Raw genomic sequence first — 21,121 nt, forward strand, 5'->3', positions numbered from 1 at the left:
ACACTGCAGTTGAATGGTTCAAACAAGTCTATTTCAACTATAGTAATAAGTATAAAAACATTGGAGCACTTATTTAACAAGTCAAAATGGTATCGCAACAAAATGGTAAAATACACAAGAAACTTTTTTATTTGCCATAAACATCTACAAAAACACTGCAAGTTATGTTAATTTGAGGTTCGTATCACCAACCCCAACAGAGTTATTGAAGCCAAAATTTGAATTTTTAAAAAAATTTGTTTTCAAAAATTTAGGGGTAAGTATATCACAATTAGCATTATTTATGGTAAGACTACTAACATATATCTACATATAAAAAAATAATTCAAATTGTGTATGCCATCCCTGCCTCTTGAAAAAAATTACCAATAGTGAAATTTCACTGTTTTTCATGTTCAAATTTATTGGTAATTTTCTCATAGAAAGAAGAGAGACACATAAATAACCATGGACCAGTCTTTTACCTTGAGAAAGTATGAATAAATTGCATTTTGTTTCATCCTTCCAGGACCAATAGTCTTTTAGTTATGATTTTTTTCTATAAACCCTTACAATCACTAAAATAATAGGTGTACAAACCATAACAAAAATGGCCTCCACAAGTAAACTGCTTAAATAAAAGTTTTTTTAAAAAATAGGTAAAAACATTTACGGTCCTGAGACAACAAGGAAACAATTAGGTAAGTTTCAATTTTTTTTGAATCGGTCAAGCAACCACCCTTGGGTCACTTCAAATGTATTGATCCCACAGTCATTCTAAAAATGTTTCTAGGAATAATAATAATAAATGCCCTGGAGAATATCTACCCACATCCGTGCAATAACATATATGCACACGTCTGGGGTGGGTAACGACGTGGTACTTCAGTACTTTCTCTTGCGTCGGCCAACATGGCAACGGTTTCTGCTCAGGAGCTCCCTCTGGATTACTTGATTGGCGATCCTGAGCTGTCCAAGCTGGTTGCAGTTGTGCTTTTCAGTTTTACTGTTTGCAGCAGGGGCGGAAGGAATGACTGAGAACTGTTTTGCCAAGGCTGGGCGGACCAACAGGGAGTCCCCATTCATTTTCCCAGATTGTGAAGACGGATTGAGGGTGGGCTGCTGTGAGCTAGGTCTGCCAAAGTCTTACATCGCTCAGCGTGAGTCAGCCACTTCGGTCTTTAGCAGGGATTGTCCTATGGGTAAGGGTATCGGATCCCTTAATGCTATGTACGAGCCCTAGAATGTTGATATCGTGGGTCAGGCAGTACCTGACTCCCCAGCCCAGGTTAAATTTGTGAGACAGCTGACTGGAGAAACCCAGGCAGCATAATTGATCCGGGGGATGACCAATTGTATCTCCACCCGCAACTTATCACATACAGGTTGTCGAACATATAGGTTATGAGAGCATCAATATCCACATCTTCCGTGGCAGAACGTCCATATAAAAACCCTTGTCCAGGAGAACCTTTGTCTTCGGATGCAGAGAGAAAGAAGGGCGTAGAGTTCAGTGAGTTAGAGACCAAAGTATGTTCTATAGTTTCATCCTATGAGTTTTGAACCAATTCCAAAGTATCTGGTGATAAAGAAGAAAGAAGGAGATTTTTCCAAAGTTAGTCCTTTCACGATTGATTGTAGAATCACAGCAGCTGCAGGAGGACCTGTAAAAGAGACCAGGAAGATAGCTATGGACTTGTTTGTGGAGACTGTCAGTAACCTACATTCATTACTGCTATTGAAAACTTGAAGGTAGAACTCATCATTGTACCGAATTGTGCAACCTCCAAGACAGTTAATATCTCCAAAGGAGTTGTGTGATGAGACCTTCTTACCTGCACAGAGATTGTCGAAGAGCTTCAGGAAAGAGGAGTTGTTGCCTGTCGATGTTTAGACACCCAATGTAACATAGAAGTTGTAACCTTCGCATTGTATGTTTTAACATTTAGCAAACCTAAGTGCCCTCAGAAAATCAAGGTTGGTTATCATAGACTGGACGTCCGTCCTTTCATGCCGACTCCATTGCAGTGTTTTGGGTGTCAGAAATTCGGACATACTGCAGCGAGGTTTACTAGGAAACAGATCTGTCCATTTGGTGATCCATTAGATCCGAACGACCCCTGCAAAGATGCACAGATTAGTGTTAACTGCCATGGACATCATTCTGCTTGATCGCGAGATTTTTTCGATCTAAAAGGAGGAAGTAGCAATACAGGAGATAAAGACCAAAAAGGTCAGCTACTTTTCTGGAAGCCAGGAAAATTGTGCTCAGCAGATCACTGAGCTTACATTCTATGCTCAGGTTGCTGAGCCACTCCTTCTTTAAACCCACTCCTTCTTTTAAACCAAAGGACATGATTTCTGAACTGGCACCAGCACTGGCAAGTATGGTTGAACGTATCATCGATCACAAATTTAAGAGTCAACCATTTAAAGTAATTCAAATCCTATAAAGAAAGAAGGAGATGGCTCTACACAAAAGATTGTCACATAACTGACGAATGAACTTTTGACCAGTCAAAAGGTGAAGAAAACCAAAACCAAAATGAAGAAGACTGTGGCTAAAGTACAAATCGAATAATTCCCACTAAGAGACCAGCAAGACCAGAAATCATAAATAGCATTTGAATTGTGTTTTTGAAGTATTTATTGTAATAGATTTTAAATGTTTTTAAGTGGCAGGGGCCATTTACACCACTGCCATGTTGTGTTTCTTTTAGGGTTTTTTTTAATAACCCCTTGACAAGTCTATTTTTGGATGATCTGGTATGACAAAACTGACTATGTCGCTTGTGTTTTTAGTAGTGAGGAGAAAGAAATTTTTCTTTTTGATGCAGAAAAGGGCTACTGACCATAACAGTTAATGTCCCTAGAACATCAAAAAAAAAAATAAAAATAATAACAATTATGTTTCTTTAATGGAACAGAAATTATTTAAAGTTATAAATACAGTACAACTGCTTGGCAAAGCAAATTGATGAACCAGCTGTTTGGAGATCTGAACTTGTTTATATTAATCTGCAAGTACGAATAATATGTAATAACTTCTGACAAATAAATCTACATTGTTCAACTTAAAAGAGGCCACATCACTCAGTAGATTGTACTAAATGCATATTTTTTTAAAATTATATATTGGTGTTATATGAGTAAAATAATGTGGAAGAAAAGTACATTTCACTAGGTTCAGCCCACATTGTAGAGAGGAGAATACTGAAATGTTATCTATATCAAATGCAGGTTTTCCATGAGATAACTAATGCCTATTATGCTAAAAGGGTTCACTACTGTTAATGGTTCAAGAACTTCATTAGAGGAACATTGGCATTTTAGATCAAATGTTTTTCACAGCTAAAGTATGGTTTCACCTTGGTAGGTTGTTAGTCATAACCCACCAGATTGGTCTAGTGGTGAATGCATCTTCCCAAATCAGCTGATTTGGAAGTTGAGAGTTCCAGCATTCAAGTCCTAGTAAAGTCAGTTATTTTTACATGGATTTGAATATTAGATCATGAATACCGGTGTTCTTTGGTGGTTGGGTTTCAATTAACCACACATCTCAGGAATGGTCGAACTGAGACTGTACAAGACTACACTTCACTCACACTCATACATATCATCCTCATTCATCCTCTTAAGTATTATCTGAATTGTAATTATAAGAGGCTAAACAGGAAAAAGAAAGGTATGTTAGTCAGAACTACCACACCTGGGGAATTGAAAATCCACACATTTTCGTTGCCACAAAAAATAGGCGTATGATATGATATGCGGTTTAAAGGTAACGAATAATAGTACCTTGTTTTTTGATAAAACTATACTGCTGCCATCTACCCAGAAATTATTCAACAGTTCATAACCTTACTGCAAGAGACTGAGTATGACTGCTGGTTCCAATAGGAGAGCGACACTTACCACACAGCTCACTGTACTATGGAAATGCTACAGGGTTTTCTTGATGGAAGAATCATTTCTAAAGAATTATGGCCACCAAGATCTCTTGATCTGACTAGTCCAGACTTCTTTCTGTGAGGCTAAAAAGAGATTGTTTATAAGAATAATCTACACACCCTCCAGAAATTGAAGACAAACATTACCAATTCCATCTAGGAAATAGACAGAGTGCCGCTAACAAGAGTAGCCAGGAATATGGTCAAATGTGTTGACCATTTTCAACACCTGTAAATTATTACCTAAGTGTTTGCCAATAAATTATTATTTACAGGCTAAACTAAATGATGGGTTCTTTTAAGTTGAATACTCTGGTACTACAAATTGTTTTTCATGTTGTATCTTTCAATATTATTCAATTATATTTATAATATTATGATAATTGTTTCTTATTTTCAGAAATTCTTTATATTATTAACATATAATTTGATTTATTTGGTTTTTATCACAGTACTCCTTGATGACTTAGTATTTGATTTCTCCTCCCAACACTACATCACTGACTTATTGGCGCACTACTTCCAGTAGTAAGAATTAACCTGCATACTATCTACTGATGACATTATCTTATTGTAAAAACTTATTAAAAAGGTCCTGAAGAAACACTTACTGGATGTAGAAGTTGAACAGAATCTGAGGGTTGCAGGGCAAAGGCAATGAAGTTGAAGTGTGGCAAAAAAAGGATGAACCCTAATAATCTACAACAAATTTTAAAGTTGAAATTTTTACATATTTAACAACCTTGATGAAATGTAGAGAAAGCAGAAGAACCTTTACAGCAACATCACATTATATTAATCCTGAAATAGAAGAAAATTTCAGGCATTCTGGCTGACTACAGAATAGCCAAAGAAGTAAGAATAAGAATTTATTAAGTAGTTATATAGTCCTGTGTTTGTTGGGAACAAATTTTTGGTTGCTATAAAAGGAAAGAAGATGCTGTAGTGATCTTCAGGTATCATTCTAAAGAAAAAGAATAGAAAATGTCAAGAACATAAGGGCTGAGATAAAAAATATATTCTTGTTGGACATAACGATAGAGGAGAGGCTAAATCAGTAAACCTATTAATCAGATTAACAGAGAGCTCTCTCTCTCTCTCTCTCTCTCTCTCTATATATATATATATATATATATATATATATATATATATATATATATAAAATTACCCTATATAAATTAAAACTAGACAGATCAAAATTGACCTATATCACTAATTTTCATACATGACCAAACAAGGCAAATGTATAAATTTAATATTTTCTTACCTTCATTGGATTGAAAAATTCTGGTCTCCACATCTCTTCACTAGCTGTCGTTCCTTTTTTTAACCAAGTGAATGTGCTACAGAATATACTTCAAAACAAAGACCTGAAATAATTTTTGAATAAGACTTAAGGATATGCACAACATAAGTCCAAAATCACAAATACAATGACAAAAAATATTAAATGACAGGAAAATATAATGAACATTGGATGATCAAAGGAAAAAACAAATGGGAACTTGAAAGAAACTCATTCTCCATACATATTAAATGTGCATACTTTAACACTATCAGTTCTACATTTATCTCATTTGTGTTTATTTCTGAAAGAAAGTTACTGTACCCTCAAATTTAACAATTATTGTATTATTTTAAGTATAAATTGAAGTGCAATAGCAACAGACTACCCATCCTTATACTCTTCTGAATTAGTCAGCTTTTCTTCATCATCTACTGTTACACTGATCTACATGAGTCTTTTTTACGAAGATTATCTTGGCTAATTCTTATGAATTTTTTTATGCTAAGTATAATTTGATCTCAAAATTTGTCTTAAGGACTATTTTTTTATGGTTATAATAAATTAAAATTGTTAAAATGGTTTAATTCCTCTATTAAGACTAAGCACGTGTTAAAATTTCATGTGAGTCAGTGTTTAAATTAATAATGAAATATGAATGTCAGAAAACATTTATAAATGGCTCAGAGTAAAATAATTAGGAGGAATGACCAGTGTGATAAATATTGTACACATCATAAAATGACATTGATATTATTTACTACATCTTATTCCTTCTAGAAAAAATAAATTTATCACAGTAATATTTTAATTAATAGCCTTTATAAATGACATTATAATTGATATAGTTCTTTCAATTAATATATTTTGGGTTCCAAAATATAGTTACATCAATAAAACTATAATATCATATATAATAATAACCATATAGTTTTCTATCAATATATCTTGGGTCCCTTGTATTTGATGTAAATCTTGTGTAGCCTTATTAAGTGTTAACTAAGTGGAAAACCACAACAAATGTCTTTTGTTGTTTCTGTAGTATGGAGAGAACTAAGGGCATCTCTAGAGATTGTTATTTTTGTATTACAATAATCAAAGTAAATTCAAGAACGTTCTAATGCATGTTCTAGTCTTCCTTCAGACATACAACCTACTGCACAGTAATAATTACCTGTTCATGCTCCGCCAGGACCAAGGAATTTAGAATTAAAATATGGCAATGAAGAAGGCAACAGTGACTTAGAAAGTAATGAAGAAGAGGATTCAGATTTCTAAGGTGAGAGCATGAACCACATAAAATTACTCAAGCAGAACCTAATGATATGGTTAATGATTTTAATTCGTCTTAAATGCAATCAAGAATTACCGGCTTTAAGATTAAAAGAATGAAGTTCCTTGAAAGTAATACTAAATATGTTATTTCCAAGTTTGATTACAAGAATTTCAGCCCCTGTTCTCCTAACAAATGTAGACTGTATTGTATTACAATTATATAAATACTTTGTTGGATTTCCTAGGACACCATCACAACCATATGGAATGGAAATTTTTGATAGATTCCTCTAAAATGAGTTTTAAAGTTCTCCTCCTTTACAGTGTAAATCAGAAATCATATTTGTTTATGTTGCACAAATATAGGAGACATATGACAATATGAAATGTTTACTGATGAAAACATGTTAGTGTGAGAAGTATTCCTGGTACATACATGGAGACCTAAAGGTGATTTTATTAGGACTGCAGCTCAGTTATATTAAGTACTGTTGTTTTTTATGCAATTGGACAGGAGAAACTCACAACATTAAATATGACTGGCTGATGAGAGAAGCACTCATAGCCAAGCAGACAAATATTATTTGTCAAGCTCTTGTGAATAAAAATTTGGCATGAAAAATTCTGTCAAAGCAATGCATTTTAATGGCTGAGAATTCTTATACCTTAAGAGAAGTTTCCCAAGATATGTGAGATAAAAAGCAGAGAAGGAATAATTACTGGAAAGCAGATAAATGAGCTAATGAAGGACTCAGACTTTGAGAGAAGTTTGAATGAATCTGATAAAGCAGAATGGGTATCATTTCAAAATATTTTTAAATCATGTTTGTACAAAAATATAGCTGAGAACTATGTAGAATTCTAAGTGAATGTTTTGAAAACTATAAAAAAAACTGGATTACAATATGTCACTTTTAAAAGTATGCATGTGTTGCTTTCACATTTAGACATTTTTCCACAAAATCTTGGTGATGCTAGTGATTAGCATGTGAACGTTTTTACAGTATATATATCAGTGATTGAAACATGCTAACAAGGAAAAAAATGTTCAAATATGGTTGCCTGAGGCTGAATTAGTAACCTATATTGCAGGGTACTGAAAAGAAAGAGACTAGATAAAAAAAAAAGCAGATATAAGATTATATCATACTATAGACCATAAAATTCCTTAAAAATAAGATATTTTCTTTAAATCATGTTACTAAAAAACCTTCATTCAATTCTGGTATCCAGATTTGAAATCAACACAAAAACATACCAAAAAATACACCTTGTTGAAGGCATGCATCAAAATAAGATTCTTTTTTAGGACCAGTGTAATGCTTCATAATTATGGAGTAAAATGTAATATGTTTTTATTCTTCAATGTTCTGGGAAATAATTTTTTTATCAAAACTTCAGCAAAATCTATTCATAGATACATGTTTTATTCTTCTTAGATGTCTTCTATGATAAAACTAGCTCAAGACAGGTTATTTTAATTGGCCTTCCATCTACACATACCTCCTTATATAATTATGAAACCAACTGATTTTCATCTCACATGTCATCCTCCAGACATTATGTTTGCCAGTTCATACTTACTGAGCATCTATCTGCTATTTCCACCTTTGGTAAAATAAAAATTGCACATTTTTATTTTTAAATCTAATGGTATTAATCCAGTTTTTTTAAATCCACGTACAAATATACAAAGGCCCCAAAAATATATCCTACTCCTCATAATTAGGGTAATATTTCTGAAGGTATACCACTTAGTCCTACTGTCTTGCACTTTGTTTAAAATATTATTTTTTAGTCTTATCAAATACTGATTTCAAAGTATTCTTCTGTCATATAAAATTTATTAACTACTTAATCTTTCCACTTCTTCTGGAAAGGTTAACTTAAGTGGTAGTTCTGTCACTGATCTGGACTTATCAGAACAAAAACAATTATCTTACAGTGTTGTACATAATAGAATACACTCATCTTTTTGGCTTGTTTTTTATTATTAATCATCGTTTTTCCTATAACTATGTTTCCACTTTCTAATTTTGTGTTAATCATTAGTAGTCATCAGATCAAAAGTTATACTCTTTTTTCCCCGTAACATCATTAATTCATATAGTATATAATCTTTAAACCATCCACTTCTAGCATTAAAACTTTTTGTATTAAAGGTGTAGCATTTAACAATCTTAATCATAAATATCATTTATCTTCAAAAGAATATACATATATATCATGATCTTTCCAAAAGTATAATTTTCAAAAAGCAATTTTAGGATCCTTCCACAAATTTTGAAGCAATTAACTTTTTTATTTCTTTATGACTCTAAAATCTATTTTTATTAAGAGGCTATTCAGTTAATTCATGACCTTATAGATAACAAAATGGATGTTTTTTTTGCCCTTATCAAAATTGGTAATCCAAGCACAGCAACCCAGGTAAAATAGCTAGCTGAAGCAATAAAGTTGAACACATGAACAAATGGATAAGGTTTGTGAAATGTCTTTTAATTAGACGTTGATAGTTTGAGTACATAAGAAAAGGAGTTGATTTTAATAAATCTATAATTAAAGAGTATAAGTTAGCTTTTATAACAGAAGAATATAAGGAAAACAAGATAGCATAATAAATAAACTGCCTTAAGAATGTTATATAAGTAAAGGTATGGGCTTAATATAAGACCACATTGATTATCTTTAAGCATATGCTTGTCCATTATAAGTAATTGTTGAAGTCTAAGTGTGGAGGGAAATTGAAATTTTGATAGAAGTAGACTTTTTTTTGTACACAGATTTTATTCTAAACAAGATTTTTGTGTATGATATTTTGGTTTAATGGATGAATGGGAAGAATAAGATTATCTTATTCTTCTCATTCATCTGCTACTTCATTATTCTAGTTCCCAGTAAACCAACATAGTACTTCTGTGATGTTTATATAATGTACTTGATATATTACTTCTGCTCTGATTAGTATATAGAATCTTTTTTCTCTGATATAAACATCAAATTCACTGTCCTTTCAAAAAGTCATTACTTCATTAGTTGTCTTAATTATAAATTTATTTTTGAAGTTGGTTTATATGGTATTTTAATTTATTATTATATATTTATGTGTGTATGTGTGTGTGTGTGTGTTTCTTTATATAATATCTTTTAAGTAATGTAACATCATTAACAGAAATAACTGTGGTTTAATTTTAACATCAATTATGAAAAGAATTAAAGACTTGTGAACAGATTTAAAAAAAGTGTACATAATATTTTATTAATAATTTATTTATATATGTTTGAAAAATGATGAAATCTAACATTTTTGAGAAAGCTTGCGTATCTTTTAAAAAGAAAAATACATTTTGTAACTGCTAACAAAACCAGGGTGTTTGTAGACTGATGAATTGTTTCTAAAAGTTGCCATTAGCTATTTGGATAGCTATTAATGATATCACTTAACTAAATTGTCTTAAAATATGCAGATCCTTCATTGGTGCTGCTATTGTTTTATTATTTTGTTTAATACTGGTTTTACAATGTAGACATCATATTGTTATCGTGTTGTGTTTACGGCTTTTTTAACCTATGAGCTGTTTCAAAAAGGTTTATTTATGTTATGTATACTGCTTGGAAATAATCTTTTCACCTACAAGTAAATGTATATCTGATATCTCCAAAGTAGTATTTAATGAAAACATAATAACTAACTTTTACAATCCTGGATTTTGATATTTATTAATGTGTATTACAAACACTAAATTAGACAAAACCATATTAAAGAGTCAAAAACAATACAATTTACTATCCAAACCTAAATTAAAGGTACGTCATCATTTCTAGAAGGGTGGTCTAAACATGGTAGCTAACTTCAGTACCATCTTGAAGAGTCGCACAGAAACTACTTTGTTTATAAAGTTTCTATGTAACATTTTCATCTGAAAACGCAATTCGATATATTAATTTAATTTCTTATTTTGAGATTATTTAATTTTTGTTAAAATGCTCCCCATTCTGCAAAATATTAATTTAGATTTTTGGTGCCAAATACTGTAAACATGCTTACTTCTTTTATTTATATATTTTATTATTATAGTTCTGTTATTATAAATTCCCAAAGTTCCAAAGGAAATGTAACAACATAGTGTGAAAATAGACCAAAGCATATATAATTCTGAGTGGAGGTTATTAATAATATGGTATTTTACTTACACTTTGAATTTAGGGCTCAATTTATTTCTATCCTATAATTAGGTCGTAAATAAACAATTTTTGACATGTAGCTTTTTTTATATCTAGAAAAATATTAAATGCATGACTACAACATATAATTTTATGTATCTAAATTTAGTTTGGTATAGCTAAAAATTTGTATTAAGTGAAGTTCCGCATTTGAACATAAGTTGTTTACTTTTTTTGCATAAGCTGGATGGTTGGGTCAATTTCCCACATCAGCTGAGACCGCATAGGATTATGGGAAGAGCAGCCATTGATGCAGTCAAATTGTTAGTGTTGCAACGTACTCACTGTTTTGTATCGTTATGTTTTGATTACATTTTGTTATGTTTTTGCGTGGGCTGAGCAAAAGTGGGTAAAGTGTGTAGTATTGTAAATAAAGTCACTAACATACAGAAATGTGCCGCTGCAACAAGCAGCTGTTATGTAAGTAGATTATTTAATTTCGCTTTATTTACAGATTGTTCAAAATTAATAAAAATGTTATGACTATTTGTTGCTAATGATATTATTTTAGGATATAAAATAACCAGACGTAACAATTTTAATAACTTTAACCAGTAACAGTACGTTTTCAATGACGTATAATATTTTTAAAGTGAATTATTTAAAGTATCATATAAACAGTTTTTCAATCATCTCTAATTTAATATCTATTCGGTCGGTTTTAAGTGCATTAAAAGAAAAATTAAGTTCTGTTAATTGTGTGAAGGATTGAATTCAAAATTGTAACGGTTGTAGTGTAATAGCCAAATATACGGGACGTCTGGTGCAGTTGATGAATTAAATAATTTTAACGACGTTATTAAATGACTAATAACTTATAGTTTGTCGTAGATGAACAATCTACGACAAACTATATTTTGTCATCTTTAGAAATATGTACTATTATCTATTTTAATTAAAAATTATGCGCATTATATTTTACCAGTTTTTTTATTATGATTTCGCATTATTGTATGTACACAATTGAATATACATTCAACTGTGAGAAAAATTAAAATTTTATGATAGATCAGAAACATTAGTAGCCATATCAGTTCCAAATATGCTGTTACTGTTCATACTAGTTTTGGTTTAGGTGACCAAAACTAATTTTCTATATTGAAAAGAGGTATTTCCTAAAATATTTTCAGATTTAGTTAGCCCCCATCAGAGATTGATGCAGTTCTTTTGTATCATTATCCCAGCAGAGCTAATTGTGAAAGATATTTTTAAATTTTTACATGTGTCCAAATTGTGCAGTGTTTACGAATTTAGTAAGTTTCATTAAGGCTGCATGTTTTCCTTCTACATATCAGAAATAATATAAAAATAAGACATCACCGAGCCCTTATAATAATATTATATAATTAAATTCTCAGAAGAAAATACTGTTTAAAACTAAGCTGTCATCGTAGTTGAGTATATACCACAGAGTCTATAGTGCATGGAAAACATAGTACGAAGTCCTGTGTGTGGGAACTATTTATGTAATCTAAATTGAAAAACAAATTATAACATCTCATCAATTATTGTGTATTCTGTTTCTATGAGATGGTTGAGAATTATATTGCTATAGAATTCTTTTGTTCTGTATCTTTGATGTTTAACATTTTTAATTGGTGTAGTTTCTGCAGCCAGCTGTTGTACTCTAAGCTAGCTGAAAACAGCTTTAAATGATACCATAGAAGCAATTAAATATGATTGCTGACTACCTTGAAGAAATAGATTACAAATACATAGCATTAATAACAGCTTAATAATTTTAGACTTGTGTAAACTAAATCATTTCTTAAAATGTTTGAAATATGTAAATTTATAACAAAATTATATTAAAGCAAGAGATGTAATTAAAACAGAACTTTTGAACCCACCTGGTGGGTTCAATTGAGCTTTCTAATCATTGACAAGTAATACATAGATTGTTTAGACAATGCCTTGAATTTAAAGATTTTTGTAATGAAGTTTTTTAAGGAAGCCTTATTAAAAAACAGCAGTGTAGTTTTTCAAAAACAGGTTATCAACAGAGAGCAGGTGTAACATTAAAATTCCTTTGTACAAGTGAATAAATGTAGTTGTTAAATGGTTACCAGAATATTGAATTTGGCAGTTATTAAGTTACGTATAGTTATTAAGTTATGTTTGAGGAATCTATTAAGTTAAAAGTGTTCTTTTTAAGTTTAAGTGTTCAATACATAGTAATTATTTTGGCAAGACAGGTATGCCTTGGATTTACATGTCTATTTTTATTCAAACCTAAATATGTATACATTACAGTGTGCTACCATAAGTTAATAATAAAATTGAGATGAACAAAATATAAATTTTAAAAGTTGTATCTTATTTTTTATATAACATAAAAAAAAACAGCATGTTAATTAAAAAATTTGTTAGTTTGATTGTTACACAAGTTAACAGTTATAAAGATATCTTGCCATATTATATATACAAAATTTAATTCTTATTCTGCGATTTAGAATCTCGTGCTTATCTGTGATGTGTCAGATAAAATATCTTTTCTAGGACATTTAGGTTTTTCGAACTGGTAGATTGTAATGTATAAGGGCCTAGTGCTGTATTTAAATTACATAGCAAAGCATTAATAACTGTGCACTAATGGAATATTTTTGGATCTGGTTTTTTCATTATGTTTAGGCATTCTATAGATTCATTTCACCATTTTTGCAATTCTTCAGTTGTGAAACAAAAGAATAACATAATATTCATTCGCAAGTCATTATAACAATGCTATGTATAATGGTATTTCTTACCATTATTTTTTTTTGTTTTGTGTTTGCATTTTCTATCATTTATGTTCAGCCATTCTGAATTATCTTACTTAAATTTCTCTCTTATTTTCAATATCCTGTTACTTATCTTCTTTTGGTTTAGATTTATTTCCCCCAATCAATATTTTTCAATTTTTAATTGCTCTATTGAATCTTCCACTTTTCGATCACTTACTAGTATTAAATATTTGTTAATATAGTGAGGAAAGTTATATGGGATTTGTAAGGATCTTAATGTAAAGGAATACACCTTTAACTATGTATTTCAGTCTTATCTTCAAAATGATGTTTGTCATAGTCATTTAGATTGTCAGCATAAAAGAACTTTTACAAGATAAAAATGTACGGGAGAACAAAAATATATGAAATTTGTTGACATGCAATAGAAAAGATCTTGAGTAAATATTTGGTTATTATATTTTCTCTATACTGTATTTCTATGAGGAATCAAAGATTCCTAATTGTTTGCCTTGTTACATGTTCAGACTATGTTTACTCCAGTTTTCACTCAACTCTTGCATGCCACCACCTTCACCTTAAGACACCGGTTTTTAGGCATCAGGTTTACTTTAGTAAAAAACAAAGGCACCACTTTCTTATACTATCTTCTACATCCACAGTGGTGCAGTCAGTGTTTGTCAGCCATGTGTGTATCAGGTTCACGTAATTATTTGAACAAAGTGTACGAATTACAATTCAGACAAATATTTTATAATATTCATGAGTTGCTTGAGACCAATACTGTCAGGGTGATCATTTGGACCGACCAACCAAACATTTGGTCACATATCTGATAAGACATTTGCTAATATTTGAAGATCATTGGAGAGTAGATTATCCTTTCTGATTTCTTTTTGTGATTCTGAGCTTTTGACCATATGAATTTAGCATTGTGCTTATGTGAGAGTTTATGAAGGATAATTTAAAGTACAGATAACTATCCTGAAAAATCCTGGGTATACCCCCTTATATAACAGGAAAATAACAAAACATAAAATGCCAAAGTAACATTAGAGAATGAAGCTTTAAAAAACTGAAAAATTAAATAAATAATTTTGTTTTAACATTGATGGTTGGATTAATATTGTAACAAAACTGTTCAAAGTTTACAAATAATTGTTAATGTAGGAGCTATGATGTAAGAGGTAAGATAAAATACAACTTAATTTTTTTTTTAAGAAAATTCAGAGGTTTCCTATTAATATTTTTTTTTAAAAAAGATTTCCTATTTATACCATTCACTGAGTTTAATATACTGTTGCATAGTAGCATGCCAAACCCATCCAATTGCGGTTGATATTCAGTTGCAGTACCTTTGTTCTGTTAACCATCACAGGGATTGGCTGTGTAATGATTATCATTGGTCATATAAATCACAACTCTGACTGATATCTCTAGTATGTTGGCTGTTTTACATGCATCACAAATAAAAAAAACTGAGACAAATGGGTAAACCAAGTAAACTTTTACTTGTAGGTTTACACATCATTCTGTCATGAAACAGTGCATTGTATGCTGTGTCAGTGTAGGCAATTATGATTAGCAAACATTTTTTACAGAAACATAAAAATTATATTTACATAAAATTCTTTAAAGAATTAGATTTAAATCAAATATATTTTCTAATTTATTGCAGCGACACATCACATATTAAGAACCCATAACCTACCACTTGGTTCAAAAATGTTTATTTTCATCTACTGAACAGACTGTTCTAGGTTCATACTCTGTTATTCCTTGGTGGTTACGCTCTTAGTAGGATTACCACATACTTACAACTACTGCTTAGTCTTAAGTTGATTGCTAATAAATGATCATTATTATTAAATTTCATCTAATAAATAATAATTTGTTGTTGCATAAGTCCCCAGTTTATTTCCCATGATGGTCTTACTATGTCTGTGAGTGTAAACACCTCTTGTAACATTACTTGTCTTTGCTTTCAACCAGTAAAATTTTTTATTATTTAGTCTCCATGTAAAATCCCTTTTCCAGTTAAAACCGTACGCCGAGATTGTCTTGAGAGCAATATGCCTCTGCACCCCCTAGAGTATTCGTCTGTTGCACTCCATCTAAGGTTCTGTCCCACACAGGAACCCCGTACAATAACACCGTGTTCACTACTTGTACATTTAATCCTCTTTTGGATGCCCAGGGTCCTCCAACATTAGCGGGTAGTTTAGTGAGCTTATTCACCAACAGTCCATCTTTATCCCCCGTTTCAAGAACGTGGGGCGTGAATTTCCTACTGCGGTCCAACCAGACACCCAAATACTTGTGTCACCGCATTTCAAAAACCTTCTTGAAATTTTCATTATATTACTGACTGCAACATTCTGTGATACCTTACTGTTTTGTATGTAATAACTGGAAATTTTTTAACTTATGTTATGTTTTCTCCTTTTTACTTCCTTGTACGAAGTAAAGGAAGTATTGTGATCGCGAAAGATTTCGGTTTTCAGATTTCAACGGAAATATCCATTTTGACAATCTCTAAATCCATTTTTACTAGTTTCGGCATGACGTCTGTACGTACGTATGTACATATGTATCTCGCATAACTCAAAAACGATTAGCCGTAGGATGTTGAAATTTTGGATTTAGGACTATTGTAACATCTAGTTGTGCACCTCCCTTTTTGATTGCAATCGACTGGACCAAAAGTATCCAAAAAAGCTCAAAATGAGAAAAAATTAGATTTTTGACTTTTTCTTAACTGTAGTAATAAGCCCTCATTGAGAGCTTTTTAATAATATATCATAAGTGGTACTTATTTTCATTGGTTCCAGAATTATATCCAAATAAAATCTTAATTAATGAAATATTTTGATCTTACAACAGGAAGGCACATCGGTTCGAATCCAACTTCATCTCCTTTTTTTAACTTTTTTTTAAATTTAAATATATTGATTTATTAATTATTAATCTCTGATTGTAAAAAAAGTTTGCAATAAATAATAATTCAATAACAAAAAAAAAAAATATCAGAAGTTATTAATGAAATAAAATTTTACATACTTTTCATTAAAAAAAAAAAGTGTATATGTAATTTGATAGGTGTACAAGAAAGTTATGTGTTGCTCACATCAGATTTTTTTCCCTTTGATGAGGTTTTACTTTAATGAGTTTTTATCAAATTTTTATAATGTGGTACAGCGCTAGTGAAATTTGTTGGTTTGTACAAGGTTACTATAATGATTCCTATTTCAAAAAAAATTTGTGAACAGTAACTTATGAGTTGTGGTCACTTCGTAAAAAATATTTAGGCACAGGATAAACTGAAGAGAATGATTGGTACTATAGTGTCTTAACCACTACATTTTTTTAATCCTACAATACACCCAAGCTGCACCTTTGTGCAGATATTTGCCAAACAGTAGTTAAGATTTCCTTAAGTGGCTAAATAGTGCTGTGAGATTTACTCGTAGATATAAACTAGCATCCTCCGTTGCGGCTTCGCCTGCGCTATTTGGTTACTTACGTTTCCCGTACCGGTCAGGGGATGTTTAGCCGCTCAAGGCTCGCTTCACTCGCCCTTCCCGTTTTAGCCAGAGGGCTTTACCTTTTGAATCTCCTTCATTAAACTCATGTTTGTGAGAATAATAATGATAAATAAAAATTAAAGCCTGTTCAGTTTTAAAAAATAACAGTGTATTGTAATTTCTTCAGAGAACAGTTTAGTCAGTACAGGACCCGAAACGATGAATGATCTGAAGAATGCGGTTTTCAAAATAGTCGGCCTCCTTAAAAATATTTGTTATAGCAGTTACCCGTACGAAGGACGGGTAAAAATGTATGTTGCCCGGTTCTTAGCATTACCTAACCTAAGATGAGGTGATCTCATCTTTTTTAAATTAATTTTTTTTAATGTTTTTTAGTCAAGTAACTGGAGGCAGGTGCCGCTACGCCGTACATCATCGCACCCCTTAAAAAATCGAAATAGATACATGAAAATTACACACCAAAAATAAAGTTGATATCTTCATTTGTTACAGAGAAATTAAAAAAAAAAGTAAATTTCATTGTTACTCCATTTTAACCCTTTAAACTCGGGAATTTGAAAAAATCCTTTTTTAGTTTGCTTTCACCCTAAGTATACAAATTTTCATCAATTTATCTTCAGTAATTTTTGCTGGGCGTTGATGAATCAGTCAGTCATGACAAGTTGTTTTGTAGGTACAGATGTTGATTGATTGAATCTATTACTGTAAGTAAATCGGTCAAATATAAACCGAACTTTTGTTTTTATCATTTATTAATACAGAATAAATATACAAACATATTTATTGCCTGTTCTGTGTAGTCTCTGAAGTTTTACTCATTTTTTCTAACATGTATGGATTCTCTCTTCATTAAAAATTGAGAAAATTTCACCAGCCAATTGCGCATAAACTCTTCTACTTCGTTGTTGCTCTGGAAACGGTTTCCTTCAAGTGTCTCCTTCAATAGCCCAGTTAAAAAGAAATTGCAAGGAAATAGATCTGAACTGAACGTAGAATGTTCTAACGCAGTGTTTTCAAATATTGATGTACCCTAGAGCACATTCTGAAGTACCGGTAGGGCGGTGGACACAATCTATTTTTTCAAAGCAATTATGGTTTGATATAATAAATATAATAGACAAAAAGTATTTATTTTTATAACTTATATAAAAATTATTGTTTTAATTCTTGTATTAAATGAGTACATACAAAATTTACATTATATTAATAAAAAAAAAAAATTACTGACAATATAAATTTCAAAATCAGTGTGATCTGTAGCATATATTTCATGGATCAGTGCCTCATAATTAGGACGGTATGATGACATTCCTATTCGTAAACAAGTAATCACTCAACAAGATGCTCGTTTTGTGAATAGAGATCTATATTTTGATTTTATGATATTCATGGTTAAAAAACGATTCGTAAAGCTATGTGGGATTGAAAAAGTGATTTTATTTTGTACACTGCTCTTTTTAAGAATGGAAACATTTTTCTGTCCACTAAATTCCAAAAGTTTTCATGCAATGTATGGGAGTTTAGCATAATGCTGATCTGAAAATCCAAAATTTTTAGCTGCAGTCCTTCAGCCCTTAAGTTAAACAAACTCTGCAGTACATGCATCCGTTTGGCTCGATGACAGTTAATTGCTGAAATCTCTTTTCAACCTTTTCGTTAAGTACAAAGATGCTTAACAAATGATGACAAATTAAATTCACTGCGCATCAGTCAACTATCATTTTCATTGTATTTGGGAAATACATGAGAGATATCTTCGGCTGTGATATTCATAAACCCAGTTTTCCTTTAAATGAGTTTACAGAACCTATCATTTTAGCGACATGTTTGTCTTTTCCTGCAGCTCCAACTTAAGAATTAAATTTTTCTTAGATATCGGTGAGAAAGCCTAAATCCACCAACCAGTAGGAGTCAGTCGATTGAAATCTTCATTTTCGGCATTAAGATAATTTTATTTCTTTAATCAAGCTTAAAAGTTATAAGAACTTGGCCGTTATGGAGCCAAAGTACTTCATTGTGTAGGATGAGATCAGGCTCTTTATCTTCAATATTTTTTAATGGGTGCATTGAAAAATCGTAGTGCTGCAAAGGGGCTGCTCGAATAGAGTTGATAATTTTTGTGATTATCTTCATAACGTGTTGAAAGGGCAGAATTTTACTGCATAAAGATTCCTGAAGGGATAATACAGTGGTAGGACGTAAAGTTCGAAAATGATTTACCATTCTTGCAGAGGGCTGTAAATCCATTGTTATTATAAACCATTGCTGGTGTCTTATCAGTGGTTATCGCAGACATTTATATTTGACTGTTTCTCGTATGAGTAAAGAAAATGTCACTTAAATGACGTTTAAGTCATATTTATGATTATTTAAAGTATTATCAATGATTTGAATATTGATGATAAAATTGTGTGATTTAGTTTTTTTTGACCTGAATTAATGTTTAGTAGCGCATAAATTACTTCTTTTTCTCTTCATGAAAGCAAAGTTCATTAAAAAAATGAAGTGTAAGGATGGTAAATTTTAAAATGTGAAAAATAATTTTTGATAGTTTTTTAAGTTCAACCTTCTACACAAACTTTGTTGTAGTTTGGGTATCATCATACCCTTTGTATTTTTTTGGGATTTTTAGAAAAAAAAATAAAAAACCCAGAAAAAACTCAAAAGGAGTTCTGCCGTTGATTCTTTTTTTATCTATTTCTTATTGTACTAAATTAAATAAACTTTAGTCCTCGGCAGACTTGTTACATGTTTCAAAGTAAGTTAACTAGCACATAATATATTTCAGTTGCCGTTTATCCATTGTTTATGTTCTTCGTAACCAGGTAAAGTACTGTATTTCCGATTTGATCGAAAAAAGAACTGAAATTGAAGCAGCTTAAAAAATGTTGTTTAAATTTGTTGACATTTCACCGGTTCAAATTTGCCGTCAGTTGCAGAGTAGTAGTGGCTATGACCATACTAGTAGGTGTCATTTAAAAAATAACCAACAATAGAGATAGTTTCATTGTTATTTTTGTGAATTGAACCCTTGTAGTCGTGTGTGATTCTATTAGTGATTAATTATTTCTGTTAGTATTAATGATTCATATTACATTTGTTCTTTAATGATGGTCTGTACTGGTTGTTCTGTTATTAACAAAGCAGTTTAATTAAGTTATGATTCTTTGGCGAATTTTAACGAGAAGAGGACCTAAACTTCGATGTAGATGTATATATTCTGAATTGATAAGATTAATTGCTTTTGAAAAACTGCGTTTAGCAATTGGAAAAAAATTAGCAAAGTAAACCGATTTAATTGTATGGAATTTCGGTTGTTGCTTTTAATTTTTACAAAATGTGTTTAGCTGTTTTAAGATTTTAACTGAAACAGCAGGATAATTCACATCAATATTGTTAATTTAAGTAAAGTTTTACTTTTTTTTATACTTTTATGGTAATTAAAATTAAAACTTCTTCCACGATTATTTCTTTTTTCGGTAGAGTTCTCATTTTGTTTTTTACTCAAGAAAAATACATTTTGAATATGAAGAAAAATTAAAATCATAAATGAGAATAAATGTAATCTGATAGGATTGAATTGAATTTTCAAACAGTAATTTGTTCGTCTAAAGCAGAATTCAAGTTCGTTCTTCCATTTGAAAATGTTTTGGATTTTCATACACCCTTATTTCGTGAGTGATTTCTTTTGCGTTTAAACTCACATTTTGAGACTAATTTAAATACTAAAATTTTGCAATAACTGTGAGAAACCCAGTTATGATATAAATAATGGGTCGGTTTAATCTTCAGATTAGCAGACTAATGAATTACTGAGTTAATATTTTCTTTTAATATTTGCTTTTAAGTCTCTGGCTTGGTCAGCACAAACAAAAATACGGACTTTTTTCTTATAACCCTGTTAGAAGATTTAAAGTAAAAGACTTTTGTGTGTATTTTAAGTGACGCTTTTAAAATTACCTAGATAAAAAAGAAAGTACTACTAAAAATAAATTTTAGAACTCGTAATTTTATATTAATGGGATCTGTTTAATGAAGAAAAAATAAAAACGTGTAAAAGTAATAAGTTTTCATTCTGCAGCAGTAAAAATATCATCGCTTATTAATCTATTTTATATTGTTGTTATATTATTTTATATT

The 21,121-nt window shown here is 30.9% G+C and overlaps 2 protein-coding genes across 3 annotated transcripts in view; one reads left to right on the forward strand and one right to left on the reverse strand.

Moving 5' to 3' along the window:
- The window catches only part of LOC142318269 (uncharacterized), a 28,664-nt gene extending 17,780 nt beyond the window's left edge, over window positions 1-10,884 (reverse strand). Inside the window, exons 1-2 of the mRNA XM_075354835.1 lie at window positions 10,684-10,884; window positions 5,197-5,299 (exon numbers count right to left, since the gene is read on the reverse strand). Of these exons, the coding sequence (XP_075210950.1) occupies window positions 5,197-5,229 (33 nt within the window). The 5' untranslated portion in view covers window positions 5,230-5,299; window positions 10,684-10,884. The remainder of the gene's footprint in view (window positions 1-5,196; window positions 5,300-10,683) is intronic.
- A 78-nt stretch (window positions 10,885-10,962) lies between these two features.
- Window positions 10,963-21,121, forward strand: part of LOC142329963 (uncharacterized) — an 87,595-nt gene continuing 77,436 nt past the window's right edge. For both annotated transcript variants that reach the window (XM_075374953.1, XM_075374960.1), the window contains exon 1: window positions 10,963-11,133. The gene's annotated coding sequence lies outside the window, so the exon portion shown is untranslated. The remainder of the gene's footprint in view (window positions 11,134-21,121) is intronic.

This window comes from Lycorma delicatula, chromosome 1 (genome assembly GCF_047948215.1).
Source record: "Lycorma delicatula isolate Av1 chromosome 1, ASM4794821v1, whole genome shotgun sequence".
NCBI lineage: Eukaryota > Metazoa > Arthropoda > Insecta > Hemiptera > Fulgoridae > Lycorma > Lycorma delicatula.